Source organism: Trachypithecus francoisi, unplaced genomic scaffold (assembly GCF_009764315.1).
Source record: "Trachypithecus francoisi isolate TF-2019V2 unplaced genomic scaffold, Tfra_2.0 Lachesis_group16, whole genome shotgun sequence".
In the NCBI taxonomy this organism is placed as follows: Eukaryota; Metazoa; Chordata; class Mammalia; order Primates; family Cercopithecidae; genus Trachypithecus; species Trachypithecus francoisi.
Genome location: NW_022681461.1, coordinates 25782032 through 25800469, shown reverse-complemented (window position 1 = coordinate 25800469; position 18438 = coordinate 25782032). Strand labels below are relative to the sequence as shown.

The 18438-nt window shown below is 38.2% G+C and overlaps 1 protein-coding gene across 4 annotated transcripts in view; it reads left to right on the top strand.

Moving 5' to 3' along the window:
• The window catches only part of CUNH9orf85 (chromosome unknown C9orf85 homolog), a 61007-nt gene that overhangs the window by 24996 nt on the left and 17573 nt on the right, over window positions 1–18438 (top strand). For 3 of the 4 annotated variants that reach the window (XM_033237107.1, XM_033237106.1, XM_033237105.1), the window contains exon 2: window positions 6721–6827. In XM_033237107.1, coding sequence (XP_033092998.1) covers window positions 6721–6827 — 107 coding nt within the window. Of the gene's footprint in view, window positions 1–6720; window positions 6828–8405; window positions 9999–18438 lie in introns of those variants that run through there. The other variant, XM_033237108.1, reaches the window with a different exon arrangement.

Here is an 18438-nt window from a genome sequence, read left to right as displayed (position 1 = left end):
TTCATATATGGCTGGTGTGAATGCAAAATGGTACAGCAACATTGAAAAATAATAGTTTCTCATAAAATTAAGCATTCCATTATACAACCCAACTATATCATTCCAAGTAATTAACCTAAGATAAATAATATGTCCACACAAAAACTTGTATGCAAATATTTATTAGCACTCCAAACTAGAAACAACTCCAACTGTCCTTTAATTGGTGAATTGAATAAACATTATGGTAATTTATACAATGGAATACTATTCACCAATAAAAAGGAATGAGCTCCTCAAATGGCTATATACTTAACCATTTCATTTACATGACATGCTGGAAAAGGCAACACTGCAGGAGCAGATTTGAAATCATTATTACCTGGGAGGTAGTAGAAAGGATTGACAACCAAGGGGAATTAAATAACTTTTTGGAGTGATGGAAGTATTGGAGGTTTGGTTGTCAGATTCATTAGAACTGTATACTTAAAATGGGTGAGTTTTTTGGTATGTCTGTACTTCTCAAAACTGATGTAAGCTGACAATCTTTTTAAACAAATTAATGTAGAAAGAATAGAATTCGAGTTAGCATTCTTCATCGCTTAGTAAAATGGATGATTCAGGCAAAGATCATGAGTGGATGCTAAAACCATGAGGGAAAGTGTTACTGTGGTACAGTACATTAACATGGCCTCCATAGATTATTGTAGTTGTTATAATTGGAAGAGATCTGGGTCACCACCTTAAGCAAGTTATCAAATTCAGCATTGCAGACAAGGCGAGAACTGGACAGTATGTGCCTCCTGGCTTGGAGTAATACAAAGTACACAACAGTAGCAGCATCACCTATGAATTATTCTGATCCAAAAAATATTTAAACTGGATGTAATTAAGTCTGTAAACCTAACTTCCACTTTATTTATTTATTTATTTATTTATTTATTTATTTATTTTTGAGACGGAGTCTCGCTCTGTCGCTCAGGCTGGTGTGCAGTGGCCGGATCTCAGCTCACTGCAAGCTCCGCCTCCCGGGTTTACGCCATTCTCCTGCCTCAGCCTCCTGAGTAGCTGGGACTACAGGCGCCCGCCACCTCGCCTGGCTAGTTTTTTGTATTTTTTATTAGTAGAGACGGGTTTCTCCGTGTTAGCCAGGATGGTCTCGATCTCCTGACCTCATGGTCCGCCCGTCTCGGCCTCCCAAAGTGCTGGGATTACAGGCTTGAGCCACCGCGCCCGGCCCTAACTTCCACTTTATAGGAAATAAAACAATGAGTTAAATTATAGCATGAGAAAATGGACAAATCCAGAATGTAGGATATTCTCTAAAATGACTTGCTTGTTACTTTCAAAAATATTCATGTAATAGGGGATAAAACATAAATAGCTGAAAAGAGAGAGAACAGATAAACAGGACTTGAATACTGATTGATCCTGATTTGGTGAGGAAAAAACAGCTCTGAAAGCTGTTTTGGAGCAGTTGAAATTTCAATATAGACTGACTACATTCAGTGACATTAAGCAGTTATTTTTCATTTTTCTTAGGTGTGGTAACAGTATTGTGGTTAAGTGCGAGAAAGTCTTTATTGCTAGGATATGATGAGTATTAAGAGTGAAGTGTCTTGATGTCCATAAGTTATTTTACCTGTACCTATACACACAAAAAGCAAAAAGGTAATATGTTAATAGTTGTCTCTGGGAGTGTGTATATGGTATGCATTAGTATTATTGTTTTCACTGTTTTCTGCAAGTTTGACATTTCTCATAATAGAAGGGATTGCTTTTAGAGCTAAGTTGAGAGAAATAGTGTTTATTGACGATGGCCTTATGATATGCAGTGCATTCCTGTAGATCCCATGACTATCAGGATCTGTACCTACATTGTCCACCTAAGAATAACTTTATTACACTCTGTTTTGGCATTATAACACTGGCCTACATTGAGGACCAGGATAGAAAACAGTTCTGTGAAATGCTTTGTGTTGTAAGGACGTTTTTGAGAGCATCGCTTACTGTATCACATGGTGTGGGAAAGATGAAACTTTGCATTTCAGTAACAAGAATAGTTGTGCTGCTTCTGAGAAACTGGATTTTTGGCATGCTACAGACAATGAGTTATGTTTTACTGGGTGCTAGAAAGCTCAGACTTCATTTGTGGCCCATCTCTAACAAGTGCACTTTCCAGCTGCACTCCTGACTGCTTTGTAATTTCCCTTCTGCCCTTACTTTTCTCTCATTCTGATTCTCTCATCTATTTTTTGGTTATGTTTTATAAGATACTTTATATCCAACGTTCTAGCCGTATTTAAAGGAATTTAAATAATGTAGTTTATGATTTGAAACTCACAGCCTAAAGCCAGGTGCTGTGGCTCACACCTGTAATCCAAGCACTTTGGGAGGCCAAGGTGGGAAGGTGGGCAGATCACTTGAGGTCAGAAGTTCGAGACCAGCCTGGCCAACATGGGGAAACCCTGTTTCTACTAAAAATACAAAAATTAGCTGGGCGTGTTGGTGTGTGCCTGTTATCCTAGCTACTTAGGAGGCTCAGGTAGGAGAATCACTTGAACCCGGGAGACGGAGGTTGCAGTGAGCCAAGATCATGCCACTGCACTCTAACCTGGGCAACAGAGTGAGACTCTGACTCAAAAGAAAGAAAGAAAGAAAGAAACTCACAGCCTAAAAGTCAGATTTTCACGTTATTGTTATTAGTCACGTGAGTTCTTGCCCGCAAATCCAGGGATCTTTTATCCTCTAGCCAAATTTAGAATAAGGGACTATTTCTAGCAAATTTCAAAGTACATACTTTTAAATATGATTAAATAAGATATAAAAGTTTCTATTTCTGGAGTAACAGTGTAGCAGTAGTAGCATAAAATACCTTGTTTTAGAGGAAGAATACTGCAGGGAAAAGAACAAAGCCAGTTTATGGAAATAGATTTTTAGCATTGGAATTGGCATTGGAATTTTTCTTTGAGAATTTCATTTTTTTAATTATGTTTTTGTTTTTTTGTTTTCAATTAAAAGGAATAAATAGGCCTTTGTTTTACCTTTGGAAATTCCGAAATAATTATGTACAAAAAAAAATCCTAAGGAAAATTATTTTAGTTGCTTTTGAATGGTATTCAAATTTCTTTTCACCTACCATAGTATCTTCCTTCTGTTAAATGATACTTTATATTTTATAAAATATTTTTCAGCATCAGCATATTGGTACAGATATAATATTTGCAATTTGCTCCTGCTACCTTCTTAGGAGTTGAATTCCTTTCTCGCCCAGCTTCTTTTTTTTTCTTTTTTTTTTTTTTTTTTTTTTTGAGATGGAGTTTCACTCTTATTGCCCAGGCTGCAGTGCAATGGCACGATCTCAGTTCACTGCAACCTCCAAATCCCAGGTTCAAAAGATTCTCCTGCCTCAGCCTCCCAAGTAGATGGGATTACAGGCATGCGCCACCACCCCTGCTAATTTTGTATTTTTAGTAGAGACAGGGTTTCTCCATGTTGGTCAGGTTGCTCTTGAACTCCCGACCTCAAGTGATCTGCCTGCCTTGGCCTCCCAAAGTGCTGGGATGACACGTGTGAGCCAGCGCACCCGGCCCTTTCTCACCCAATTTCTGTATGGCATTACTGTGTTAAAGATGTATTGTTTGACAACAAATAGAATGCTGAAAGCAGCAATAACAACGCTTACTCTAAAATATATGTTGTATGGGCCAGGTGCAGTGGCTCACGCCTATAATCCCAGCACTTTGGGAGGCCAAGGCAAGCGGATCAGTTGAGGCCAGAAGTTTGAGACCAGCCTGGCTAAAGGGCAAAACCCCATCTCTACTAAAAATGCAAAAATTAGCTGGCATGCTGGTGCACGCCTGTAATCCCAGCTACTCAGGAGGCTGAGACAAGAGGATTGCTTGAACCCAGGAGGCGGAGGTTGCAGTGAGCTGAGATCGCCTCACTGCACACCAGTCTGGGCAACAGAGCAAGACTCTGTCTCAAAAAAAAAAAAAAAAAGTTGTAGGAATGATGGCTAACACGTTTTTAAGACATTATGTATATATTAAGTAGGCATGCTTTTTGATGTTCCTTAAGTTTATTCTAACTTTGAAAAGTATTCATTTGATAAGTAAGGGTTTCTTCTTTCACTGTTTCCTAAGTTCAGTGGACTGTTCCACTGAAGATTTGTTTTTTCTTCAAAAATCTGGAAAGTAGCTTGTTGAACAAACTAAATGACCTTTATAAGCTTTTGTATTTATAAAACGTTTCATTTTATATTTGGACAGACTTCAATTTTAACCTTAATTACCTATGATCTTCTACCATGAGGAATATACTAAAAGTAATTGCCAAAATAGGGTTAATTGTAAATATAAAGGTGAATAAGGTAAGATTGTCATTTCCTTTCCCCCAGGCAGAAGGATTCCTAAAACTAGGATTAACTTTCTTTGCTCTCATCTCTGGAATTCACTTCTATTTTGGCAAAGTGTGGTAAAACAGGTATACACTTTTCTTTCTTCTGTGCCTATTTTTAAGTGAAAAATACTATTGTTTCTCTTTCTTACTCTCATTAATTTATTAACACATAAAAATCAAGTTTAATTTGATAGTAGTGCCTGTTAGTCATGTGAACCCTGCACAGCATATCTGTTTATACTGCTTCACACATCACTCACAGGACAAGTTCCCACAAAGACTTGTTTTGTTCTACTGTTGATCCACCCTAAAGAAACCAGTTTCCAAACTGTGCACAGCTTTGTAAATCAAGATGAACTGGTCAGAAATTGGATACAGAAACAAACAAGGAACCAAAGAATGCTTCCTAGTTAACAAGCAGAATGTGTTATATGTAATAAAATTGCAGGTAATGAAATGTTCTGTGTTCTAAGAATATTCCAATTAGAAAGTATAATATCACATTCATATTGAAGTCATCGTTCAAAGTCAATCACTTAAGGAAATATAAGTAATGCTTAGTAAGATGTTCTAGACAACAGAGTAGACAAATGATGCATGTGAACTTTGATTCTGCGTTTCTTAGCTAGCTTTGTCCATGATAACTATTAGTAAGTACAAAGGTTGAGAGGATGAAGAGTTTGGTGTGTAGGTACAGATTCCCTTCCTTCTGGCAACAGTTAGGGGCCCAGAGTAAGGACGGAATATAGTAGCATGCGGAACTGGGACTCTCCATCTATGTCCAGAAGGAAAGAATGCACCCATACACAATTCTTAAGTAACAGAATGTATTTCTCATGACAAAGTTAAACAATATATTCACACTTCCTGATGGTGAAGATTCCTTGAAGAAAGAGAAAAATAAAATGAAATCTATTCACAGCTTAATTTATGGTTTTTCACAATATTCCTGAAATATTTTCTCGTTGAATAAATGTTTTATCAAATATTTTATCATCTTGTTTAGAACTTTCAAGCATATCAAGCGCTATTCAAAAATTGTTTCTTTCAGATCATCTGATCTAAACATTGTGCTTTTAACTTAATATCTAATAGCCTCCCAAAGACTCTGCATACTTGTGATGTATTTCTTTCTCCCCCTGAGAAATTTAAAAAGAAAACAAAAGAAGCAAAGAAAATTTTAAATGTCTTCTGTTCATTATTCCAACAATAGGCAAAGACCAAGCTTCCACAGCCAAAGCAAACTAGAGAATTCTGAGTACTCAGTGAAAATACATAGTCTGTGTCCTGAATCAAATGAGTATGTTACAAAACTATAAAACTATTAGAGAAGATACATGACACATTTAAATTTTTCCTGTCTTCCTTCTTTCCCAACACATTTTGAAAAGAAAATTATAATAAAAAACTTTAACTTATAAAGCCCTTTCTCTACCACAGATATTCACATACGAATACCTATTTTTTAAGTTTGAAGAAACCAAGTTAGTAGGGGGAGCTTTTCTATAACTTTTTAACATGAGAATTCAAAAGGATAAAATTGAAAAATGAAATGCCTTTTTGCTTCCAGCTGCTTCTCCCTGGCACCCCTTCCTCAAATTTCAGTCTCTGTTCTCTTCAACAAACTGTCAATTCAGGACAGCCCAATCTCTCAGTTTAATTCCAACTCACCGGGAGGATTTGAATTGTTGAAATGATAGTCTTCAAATATGAGCAAGCTTTTCTTTTTTATTATTATGTTTGTATTGAAATATAACTTACATACTATGTAATACACATATCTTAACTGTGCAGTTTGAGTTTTGACACATGTATACATCAGAATCAATGGGAAAGTTAAAAATTTTCTAGATGAGGGCCGGGCCCAGTGACTCATGCCTGTAATCCGAGCACTTTGTGAGGCCGAGGCAGGTGTATCATTTGAGCTCAGGAGTTCAAAACCACCCTGAGCAACATGGTGAAAGCCTGTCTCTACCAAAATACAAAAAAATTAGCTGGGCATGGTGGCGCGTGCCTGTAATCCTAGCTACTCAGGAGGCTGAGGCAGGAGAATCGCTTGAGCCCTGGGAGGTGGAGGTTGCAGTGAGCCAAAATTGTGCCACTGCATTTCAGCCTGAGCGACAGAGTGAGATTGTCTCAAAAAAAAAAAAAAAGAACCATTGCCTTTGTAAAAAAAAAAATAACAAATTGAGTAATATACATAAAAATACATATCATAAATTGTTATGCAGATTAAGGTTCAGTTATATTTTAAAACTTAACATCTCATATACTCTTGTGGGATTTACAATGCTGGCTCACACGTGAAATTCTCAATTTGTCTTTCTGTTTGTTTTTAAGAAAATTAATGCAAAACTTCATGATGGAGTATGTCAGCGCTGTAAAGAAGTTCTTGAGTGGCGTGTAAAATACAGCAAATACAAACCATTAACAAAACCTAAAAAATGGTGAGTTAAGATTCTTCATTACCTTACTTCGTAGTATGTGTATCATAGTTTATTGTTTCATTTCCTGATTTTGAAAATTGTGTCCAAATGTTAAAGTAAATACAGAAAAAATTCCATTCTCCCCTGTAGAATTTCATCTTGTGTGCAGAATCTTGGTTTGTGAAGGCAGACAGATTTAAAAAGTAAATTCATTTCCTGCCCCATTCTTTCATAAATATGCATCATTTTTATAGAACTTTATTCATGAAAGGTGGGTTAGGGCTGAGAAGAGAGTATTTGTTTTCTACAATTCTGTCTCCCACTGATAAGGTAATACTATGCACCACAGATTATCAGTTCTTAAAACAGATCAGACCTTTAGACCTTTTAATTCAACTCATGAAGATTACAGAAATGGCCGAGGTTAAATATTATAAGTGAATCACTAGATTGATAACTTCTAATATTATTTCTTTGGGAATAGAGGTCTAAATGAAAAGACAGAGGTCTAAATGAAAAGATAGTAGATTTTGTTTCTGATCTTTCCATCCCTAACTCCTTTATTTTTTCTCCTTCTTTTTCTTTTTTGAGATGGAGTTTTGCTCTTGTCACCCAGGCTGGAGTGCACTGGTGTAATTTCAGCTCACTGCAACCTCCGCCTCCCGGGTTTAAGCGATTCCACTGCCTCAGCCTCATGAGTAGCTGGCATTACAGGCGCCCGCCACCACGCCTGGCTAATTTTTTTGTATTTTTAGTAGAGGCGGGGATTTCGCCATGTTGGCCAGGCTGGCCTCAAACTCCTGACCTCAGGTGATCCACCCGCCTAGGCCTCCCAAAGTGCTGGGATTATAGGCGTGAGCCACCACGCCCGGCCTTAACTCTTGTGTAATTCAGCCTTCCGTACATCCTCTACAGCTCCCTGACAAGGACAATATTGGAGAGTAATTGCTGCATGAAAGAGCAAAGTGATTATCTTAAATAAAAATTAGTATTGTTCCTTTTACATTATAAGATTTAATTTGGTAATGTGCATAGTAGCTATTTGGATTATGTTTGCTGTTGCCGTATTTTTCTGACTGTTCAATAGTTTCATCTTCTTTGAATGCATTCCTCCTTCCTTTATGGGAAAAAACTTTGCTTACAATTTAGAAAATCAGTCTAAATAATAGATATAATATGACCTTTGTTCATATCTACTAAAAAATTACATCAGCCTTTTGCAAATCTAAAACTCAAGATATAAAATAATTTGTTTATTTCAAAATATTTAAACACTGAAAGGCAAAAGTGTTAAGGAAGGATAAACTAACTTAAGCTTTTAAGATTTTTTTTCTGTACCCTGTTTTGGAGCAGTCTAGTATTTATTACAGATATAGTTGACCCCCCTTTTTTTTATTTATTTATTTATTTATTTATTTATTTATTTATTTATTTTGAGATAGGGTCTCACTGTCACCTAGGCTGGAGTGCAGTGACATAATCTTAGATCACTGCAACCTCCGCCTCCCAGGTTCAAGCAATTCTCCTACCTCAGCCTCCTGAGTAGCTGGGACTACAGGTACATGCCACCATGCCCGGCTAATTTTTGTTTTTTGATAGAGACAAGATTTCACCGTGCTGGCCAGGCCGGTCTCGAACTCCTGACCTCAAGTGATCCACCCACCTCAGCCTCCGAAAGTGCTGGGATTACAGGCGTGAGCAACCCCCCTCTTTTAAATAGTTTTACCAGCTTCTTGCTCCTTTTAGTCTTTTCTTCCTGTTCTCTAGCATTTCCTCCCAAAAGAAAACACTTTTAAACAAGTCTGATGAGTTTTATGCTTAGTGGCCCAAATTAGCAGTAAGGAAATTTGGCAACTATTTGCATTACCCAATTTTAGACTTCCATGAATGAATTAATTGTGTTCTCTGCTAGAGTAATTAGATGTTGATTGCAAAATAAATCATGTAGTTTTAGTTAATAGGCCTCATACAAGATTTGTAGCTTTCTGAATATTTTCAACAAGTTTTTATTCCTATAATGGTATTTTAAGATTTCATCATCCATCTCCATTTTCTCTTTATAGTGTTGTTTCCTAAAAGAATTTGAAGTGTAGGCAATAAACATTTATGTAGTCATAGCATTTTAATAGATTAACGCTGTGTAACAAAGGAAATGAACATTCCTGCCTTATCCATCATCAGTATTTAAATCCCTTACGTTTAATATGTGCTAAATCCTATATGTTTATCTTCATTTTGAATGTGTCAGTGTGTAAAAGATCACATCAGTTATTGTAAATTTTCCAGATGCTATAGTTTGCTGGAGAACTTCTGAACGTATGTATTTTGTTTTTGTCTCACAACATTAAAACAAGATCTTGTAGAGGAGGAAAAAGGTCCTTTCCTTCTACCAGTCTAAGTTCTCACCCTTGGCTTTGTAACAAAAACCAGATTAACAAGAGAAAAATATACAGATTTATTTAATGTAAGCTTTTTGTGACACCAAAGCCTTCATAAGAAAACAAAGACCCAAAGAAATGGGTAAACCTGTGTGTTTTTATGCTAGGTTTGATGAGGAGTGGAAAATCATGGGGAAAATGTGATAGGGAACAAAAACAAAGGGGTATGAGCTAAGCGTAGTAAACTAAACAGAAGGGCTTGTTCATTCAGATTCCTCTTACTGTTCCTCCATTTTTAGAGATAAGCATGGTCCTTTCCTCTAGGTATAGGAAGCGCACCTCTTGTATTAGGGTCTTATGGCCTACTTCAGGGGCGGATCAGAGTCCTTCCTACATTTGCTATTTGTCACATTTCTTCAGCTCAAAATACTAAATATGCCAAGGCACCATATTTTGGGGTAGTATGTTCTGAATCCCATCAGTCTGAACATATTACTTAGGACGTTACTTGCCTGGCCTAGAACATCATGTATTCCAGATGGTCCTGAACACATGGCACATTAGACATATTGGAAATTCTAGCTTTCAAACTCCAATCCAGGATTGAGAGTGTTATAGAAAGTAAAACTCACTTATATTCATTCACTTTACTTTCTCTGTGTATTAAGACTTGGCCAACATCGTAAGGGATTTGAATCCATTGCTGATGCTGATGGTAGCATTACTTGTCTTAAAATGTTTAATGTTGTGTTCAAGCTAATCACTTATGAATTAAATTTGTCATTTGTTAGGATTTTACTGGATATATCTTTTTTTTTTTTTTTTGAGACAGAGTCTCACTCTGTCACCCAGGCTGGAGTGCAGTGGCCGGATCTCAGCTCACTGCAAGCTCCGCCTCCCGGGTTTACGCCATTCTCCTGCCTCAGCCTCCCGAGTAGCTGGGACTACAGGTGCCCGCCACCTCGCCCGGCTAGTTTTTTGTATTTTTTAGTAGAGATGGGGTTTCACCGTGTTCGCCAGGATGGTCTCGATCTCCTGACCTCATGATCCGCCCGTCTCAGCCTCCCAAAGTGCTGGGATTACAGGCTTGAGCCACCGCACCCGGCCTGGGTATATCTTTTGTCTTTGTCTTTGTTTTTGTTTTTTTGAGACAGAGTCTTACTCTGTTGCCCAGGCTGGAATGCAATGGTGTGGTCTCAGCTTACTGCAGCCTCCGCCTCCTGGGTTCAAGCGATTCTTCTGCCTCAGCCTCCAGAGTAGCTGGGACTACAGGCATGCACGTGCCACTGTGCCCGGCTAATTTTTGTATTTTTAGTAGAGACAGTTTCACTATGTTGGCCAGGCGGATCTCAAACTCCTGACCTCGTGATCCTCCCGCCTCAGCTTCCCAAAGTGCTGGAGTTACAGGCATGAGCCACCATGTCTGGCCTTGGATATATCTTTTGTATAAAGATTTATTTTTCTGGCATGCTGAGTATTTCCATCAGTTAAAATGTTGAATATTGTTTCATGTGTCTGTTGCCACAAATTATGTAACTAAATGATGTAGATAAAGAAAAGTTCTGCACAACATAAAATATAGGGTATGGTGGGGCTTTTTGTAAGTGACATTTCTTTTAGAAGTAATAATATCCTGGCTATTGGGAAAATTAAAACTTATTCTCCCATTTATTTATCTTGTGAATCACCAAAAACCACACGTTAATTAGCAAATTTCCATTTGTTCATGGGATCCGATGCCAAGAGTTTGACATCTAAACTCTTCAAACTTACCTGTTTCAACCATGTGAAACAAAAATTATACTGCATTTGTAGCCGACAGAATATTTCATGTTTCTCTTTTTCTTTTTTCAGTAAGGTGACATGCTGCAGTATTTTTATAAACATGTTCTTTATGGAATTTTCTCTCAGTTACTGAATACAATCCTGGACCACCTCCAGAGTCTTTTTAGAAAAGAATAGATGTCCTAACTTAAGTTGGAAGAGAGATGAATTGAAAATTATGTATGTACTGGAGGAGGATAGGATGATGGCTATGAAAGACGAGGGGATAAAAAGCATCTCACTTATCAGCAATATATAAACAGTGTGACACTGGTACTGTCCTTTGACGTAATGAGATAAATATCTCTGACTACTCAAAGCTTTAGGTCTTTATAGAAATAAAGTGATAAGCTCCTAAAGATAAAAGTACCAAGACCAGCCGCCACCCTTAATTAGAAGTCAGCACAATCTGTACCAGGATCCCCCCCACCCATTTCTTAAGGCCAGTACCTACTGCTCCCTGGAGGAGGGCTGCAATGTGCTGTCAACATCTCCCTTGACACAGAATGGCGTAAGTATTGTTAGACCTGAATAAAAGGGTTCAGACTTTAAGATTATTCATACATGTAAGAACTAGGGCTCAGAAAAAGTCTAAATCTTTTTGTATAAAGTTTTATTTTTCAAGTGCCTTGTTTTTTACTTTTGAAAAAGACCCCCAAAATAAATGAAAACTGTTCGTTACCGTTCCTGGTCAATCCCAGGTCACTCATGAACACTGTAAATAATCTCGATATGGAGCTGAATTATTGGAGAAACAAGAGATCTTATAAATATAAAACAATCCTAGTCAGTAATACCTATAAAAAATAAATCTAAAAATAAATAATTTGTATACATCTTAAGGAAGGAATCTTGATATTTTTATATTTAAAAGTCATTATAGATATTTATACATTTTTCCAGGTACTAGAAATATAAATGTTTAAAAGATTTTATCCCTTTCCTCAAGCAGTGCAGGGCCAGATGAAATTATTTCTTTTCTTTATTCTGGGCTCAGAAGGATTATACTTCTTACCCAAGACAAAAGTAAAGCAGATGGAGGTAAGATTCAAATGCAAATTGATTGGATTCCAAAACCTTGTTTTCCTTTTCTCTCAGTGATTTCTCAGCATTGTATTATTCAATTCAAAAAGTCCTTTTCTCCTCTTCACCTGGACCTAATGCTTCATTAATTTTTACAAATGTCACCTATCTTGTTTATGGATATTGTCTGCTGTTGAGTGTCACATATCCTGCTGAGGACCACCCTGCTTTTATTTTTTATTTTTTATTTTTTTATTTTTTGAGATGGAATCTTGCTCTGTCGCCCAGGCTGGAGTGCAGTGGCACGATCTCAGCTCGCTGCAAACTCTGCTTCCTGGGTTCACACCTTTCTCCTGCTTCAGCCTCCCGAGTAGCTGGGACTACAAGCGCTTGCCACCACACCTGGCTGAATTTTTTTGTGTTTTTAGTAGAGACAGGGTTTCACTGTGTTAGCCAGGATGGTCTGGATCTCATGACCTCGTGATCCGCCCATCTCAGGCCTCCCAAAGTGCTGGGATTACAGGCATGAGCCACTGCACCCAGCCCAGCCTGCTCTTATTTTTTAATACATACACCTGTGGAAAGACAAATAGATTTTGCTTTCAGGCCCTGAAATGCCTATGCTGGTAGTTAGAAACCTTTTTTTGACTTTTATTTCAGGTAACCAAGCAGACTTTTCTCCTATTAATTTAGAAATGTGGTAGGCAAATACCCCCATTTATGTGAGAATCTCAAGCCTGCTTCTTTTCTTTTCTACCTATTAAAAAAAAATCACCAGCATTATAACGTTAGCCCAGGTTTAACCTTGCCATAGCAGTAGAAAAGGAAAGAGAAGCTGGTATAAAACAGCACAGTCCTCAAACAGATTGGGGTCTGAGTTGGAACTGGACCTGTGAATTCTTTACATTCAGTGGTTCTCAAATAAGGAGGTGGCTTGAGGATGGAGTTTGTCCCCAGGAAGGGTGCTACTGACACATAGTGTAAAGAGACCAGGTATGCTGCTAAACATCCCACAGTTCTTCACAGGACAGCCCACCGCAATAAAGAAATATCCAGCTCAACATGTCAAGAGTGTCTTGGTTGAGAAGCCTTGCTCTCTACCGAATAGATAGATACCCACAAAACCAAGGCACTAAAACATCCTGTATCTTAGTTCAGTGGTTTTCAAACTTTTCAGCTGTCAAATTATTTAATAAAACACTTACCCAGGAGTCCCATAAATACAACAGGCTAAAACAGAACTGCCCTAAATGGGGAGAAGGTAGCCCAGACCTTACTTGCTGTGTGATAAATGTTCATTGAAAGTAGATTTTATCATAAAAATATTTCAAGTGAAAGAGGAAAGAGCTAATATAACCTGCTTTGGAACCAGCATTACTCTAGAGATGTCTGGCCTGAGAGTTTCATGTCACGAGGATGCTTTATTCCTTAAAAAACTTTCCTTTTCATTAAATATTTTAATTGAACAGAGTCACTCTTCTGGCCCTCACATCCAGGTGTTTAACTCCTCCAGATGTATTGCCTCTCAACTTTTGTTCCCACTGATGGCCCAAGTGTACCCCTTACGTATTCATATTCCATTGCATTGAATAAGTAAATTCTCCTCTCTCTTGCATCTCATCTCACCTCTACTCAAATACCTCTGTGGGTTCAGAGTTGACTAAACCAGTGATTTAAAAAAAAGTGGAGGAGGGAGGCAGGCACAGTCGCTCACACCTGTAATCCCAGCACTTTGAGAAGCTAAGGCAGGAAGATCACTTGATTCTAGGAGTTTGAGACTAGCCTGGGCAACATAGCGAGACCTCATCTCTACAAATAATTTTAAAAATTAGCCAGGCATGCTGACGTGCACCTGTAGTCCTAGCTGCTGGGGAGGCTGAGGCAGGACACTGAGGCTGAAAGATCACTTGAGCCTGGGCGGTCAAGGCTGCAGTGAGCTGTGATCACACCACTGCACTCTGGCCTGGGTAACAGAGCAAGACCCCAGCTCAAAAAAAAAAAAAAAAAAAAAAGCATATTTTATGTAAGTTGAGTCTGGGCTGCAGTGGTGATGGGTGGGACTCCAGCAGCAGGAGGCTGAGAGAGCTTTGTCACCAGAGAAGTTCTGCTTTTACATGTCTACTGTAATGTGAGAGTTGGCTGAGGGGGTTGGTTGGTCAGGGGGAGGGGATCCTCTAGAACGTAGGGAAAAAAGTGTTGCTGTTTGGGAGAAAATGAGATGGGGGGCTGAAATGTTGCCAAATAGGTTATGTTACAGGACAGGGGTCCCAATCCAGACCCCAAGAGAGGCTTCTTGGATCTAGTGAAAGCAAATTTATTAAGAAAGTAGAAGAATAAAAGAATGGCTACTCCATAGACAGAGCAGCGCCGAGGGCTGCTGGGCTGCTTGTTGCCCATTTTTATGGTTATTTCTTGATATGCTAAACAAGGGGTGGATTATTCATGTCTCTCCTTTTTAGACCATGTAGGATAGCTTCTCGACATTTCCATGGCGTTTGTAAACTGTAATGGTGCTGGTGGGAGTGTAGCAGTGAGGATAACCAGAGGACATTCTAGTGGCCATCTTGGTTTTGGTGGGTTTTAGCCAGCTTCTTTACTGCTAGCCTGTTTTATCAGCAAGGTCTTTATGACCTCTACTTTGTGCTAATCTCCTATCTTATTCTGTGACTTAGAATGCCTTAATAACCATCTGGGAATGCAGTCTAGTAGGTCTCAGCCTCATTTTACCCAGCTCCTATTCAAGATGGAGTTGCTCTGGTTCACACACCTCTGATAGTTATGCCACAATAAGGCTGCCTTCCTAACCATGTGCTTGCTCCCTAGCTGTCTTGTAACTAAATTAGCCAAACCAAGACATTAAAGATAGTATTTTAATAACCAACCCCTTTCCTGTTTTTAGCCTCTATTTTTAAAGGGAAGAATTTCTATACCCCTAAAATGTTGCTTAATAGAGTATCACTGTCCTCATTTTTCAATGAAAACAAATTAGTGAACAGAGAGATATATTGGCCAGTTTATGGTTAAATTCGTGATAGTTTCTTGCACTCAGTTCTTGGCGTTGTATTATTGTATGTGTCTATCAATTGGCATTCATTACTTATATTTGTTCATTGAGCAAGCACTCAAGGAAATCAGAGTCTCCTTAAACTAGTTGTAATCACAATTTAGATAGGTTATGTTAAAAAAAAAAAAAAAAACTTTAGACAAATTAGATTTAACAGAGTTTAATTGCGCAAAGAATGATTGAAGAATCAGGCAGCCCCCAGAACCAGAGCAGTTTCAGAGCAACTCTCAGGTCTTCCCTGTGCTTCAATAACGTTTTGAGACAGAAAAAGGAAAGTGACCTTAGAGAAAACTGAAGTACATAAACAGCTGGATTGGTTACAGCTTGGCATTTGCCTTATTTGAACCTACTTTGAAAAGTTGGCTGACTGTGGTTGGCCGAAACTTGGTTACTGTTACAGTAGTAGGTTACAGTTTACACATCAAGTTATCTTACAGTTCAGTATATAGAGAGAAACCTTTAGGCCAAACTTAAAATATGTACCCAGGCAGCTTTAGGCCAAATTTAATTTATCAGTAGCTTCCATCTGTAGCCATCCAAGCTGTACTTGTTCTCAGTGCTTAGAAGCTGAGCATACTACTCACTAGGAGGTACCTGAGGAATAATGTATGCTATATGCAGTGATCAGTACAAACTGAGCCCTTGATCTCCATGTAATCTGAATTTGTGGCATCTGAATGGAGATCCATGATTTAAATGACTAATTTTTATACTCCATATGTTTTAAACACTTTGACTTGCCTCCATTTTGATATGTTTGTAGTCAACGAAAAGGAAAAATAAATGGATACAAATCCATTTATTTTACAAATAAATAAATTTGTAGTCAATGAAAAGGAAAAGTAAATGGATTTATTTTAATGCATTACTATGAAAGAATTTTTGCGCGTTTTTTCTTCTTTAAAGAATATGTTTATTTCAGGATATCTGAACATTATATGCCTTATTGTAGAATCTTCTAATAAAACAACCGTTTACATGCTAATAAGCATTGGGTATCACAATTGGTAATAGGAAGGGGAACACAAAAGCTTTTTTTTTTTTTTTTTGAGACGGAATTTGGCTGTTGTTGCCCAGGCTGGAGTGTAATGGCGCGATCTTGGCTCGCCACAACCTCCACCTCCCAGATTCTCCTGCCTCAGCCTCTGGACTAGGTGGGATTACAGGCATGCACCACCATGCCCAGCTAATTTTGTATTTTTAGTAGAGACGGGGTTTCTCCATGTTGGTCAGGCTGGTCTCGAACTCCCAACCTCAGGTGATCTGCCCGCCTCGGCCTCCCAAAGTACTGAAATTACAGGTGTGAGCCACTGCACCTGGCCCACAAAAACTTTATATTTTATAATACAGTTTGAACTTCCCAAATTCCAAATCCAAAATGTCCTAAAATCTGAAACTTTTTGAGTGCCAACATAATGCTCGAAGGATATGCTCATAGGAGCGTTTCAGACTTCAGATTTTTGGATTTGGGATGCTTAACTATTAGTATTAGCAAATATTCCAAAACCTGGGGGAAAAAAAAAAGTCTGAACATTTCTCATCCCAAATATTTTAGATAAGGGATTCTTAGTCTATACTAGGGTCATAGCCAGAGAAGTCTTTGACTTGGTGATATTTTCTAAAGAGAAATAGCTAAAGAGAAATGAACAAAGTTGAGTGCCTTCATGATAGAATATATGACAAGGAGAAACAATATAGAATGTAAAAGGTCTTGGTTAAAATTGAGTGTTTAATTTGTGTGTTTATTCCCTGAAGACTGACTTTTTTCTTTTTTTAAGTAAAGACGGGTTTTCACCATGTTGGCCAGGCTGGTCTCGAACTCCTGATCTTTGCCCACCTTGGCCTCCCAAAGTGCTGGGATTATGGTCATGAGCTACAGCACCGGCCAAGACTGACTTTCTATAGTTTTATGTTTACCACTTAAACTAACCTAGCAATGTGATTATTTATCCAATTGATAGATTATCAAGCCCCTTCACATCCTGCCCCAAATTTCACTCATTATTTTTGTTATTAATTTAGGGTATCAGACTAGGTGGAAATAGAAGATGAAGTTCACATCAGTTGTATTCATTACATTTTAAAGATTTATTGGCTAAGAGAAGAATTTGTATTTTTAAGCATTGAGTTAAATTTTGTAACAAACTCCAGGTGAAATCTCAATCAATTTCTTTGAAATAAGTAATTATTAAATATCATATTACCCAGTGAAAAACTGATTACTTACTGCTGCAAAGAACATAATAAATTAGGAAGGAAAATTAGTTCTGAAATACAACAGGAGAAAGATATATTAAATGATTAAACCTTCATTGTTAGCCTGTTCCTCTCTTTAGATGTGTGTGTACCTATGTGTAGTTTATTTAAAAAATCCGGTAAGTTTGTGATGGCAGAGGTTATTAAGATGAAGATAGTCAAAAAACAAATGCCATTTTCCAGAACCCAAGCACAATTAAAAGGTAGTAAATACTTGTAGTTCAGGTCTTTTCTCTCTCCTTCCTCCCCATTCCTCATAAACATGGTAAATATCTACTATGAATAGCTGAGAAAACCCCTGCAGTTGTGTATGTTTTTCCCACTATGAGTCATGATGCAGCATCACTTCCACAAATAAGGATTAGGGGCCGGGCGCGGTGGCTCAAGCCTGTAATCCCAGCACTGTGGGAGGCCGAGACGGGTGGATCATGAGGTCAGGAGATCGAGACCATCCTGGCTAACACGGTGAAACCCCGTCTCTACTAAAAAAAATACAAAAGCTAGCCGGGCGAGGTGGCGGGCGCCTGTAGTCCCAGCTACTCGGGAGGCTGAGGCAGGAGAATGGCGCGAACCCGGGAGGCGGAGCTTGCAGTGAGCTGAGATCCGGCCACTGCACTCCAGCCTGGGCGACAGAGCGAGACTCCGTCTCAAAAAAAAAAAAAAAAAGGATTAGGAATGGCATTGCAGAGAATATGTCTTAGATCAGTAAAATAGTTATTGGTAAGAATTGGGATGTAGAAGTAGCTTCGGTATTATAGAACCTTTACTGGTATTTTGGAAGTGCAGTCTTTGTACTATTTAAGGTCTGAATGATGTATCCTTTCTAGTGGAATTTTAAGTGTAAAAGGTTGAAACCAGAACACTTAAGAAATCCCTTAAAACTAGAAATCATATTCTATTGATGGGAATTTTGAGTATTATTGCTGGAATTCTTCAGAGAATGTTCAGGAAGCTGGTGTGGTTTGGGGATATAGGGTAAAAGGAAAGGAAAAGATCCCGAATAGTTCAAGCTGGCCTGTCTAAGGAGGTCATTGAAGGTAATTAAAATATGTGTGTGTATATATATGTGTGTATATATGTGTGTGTG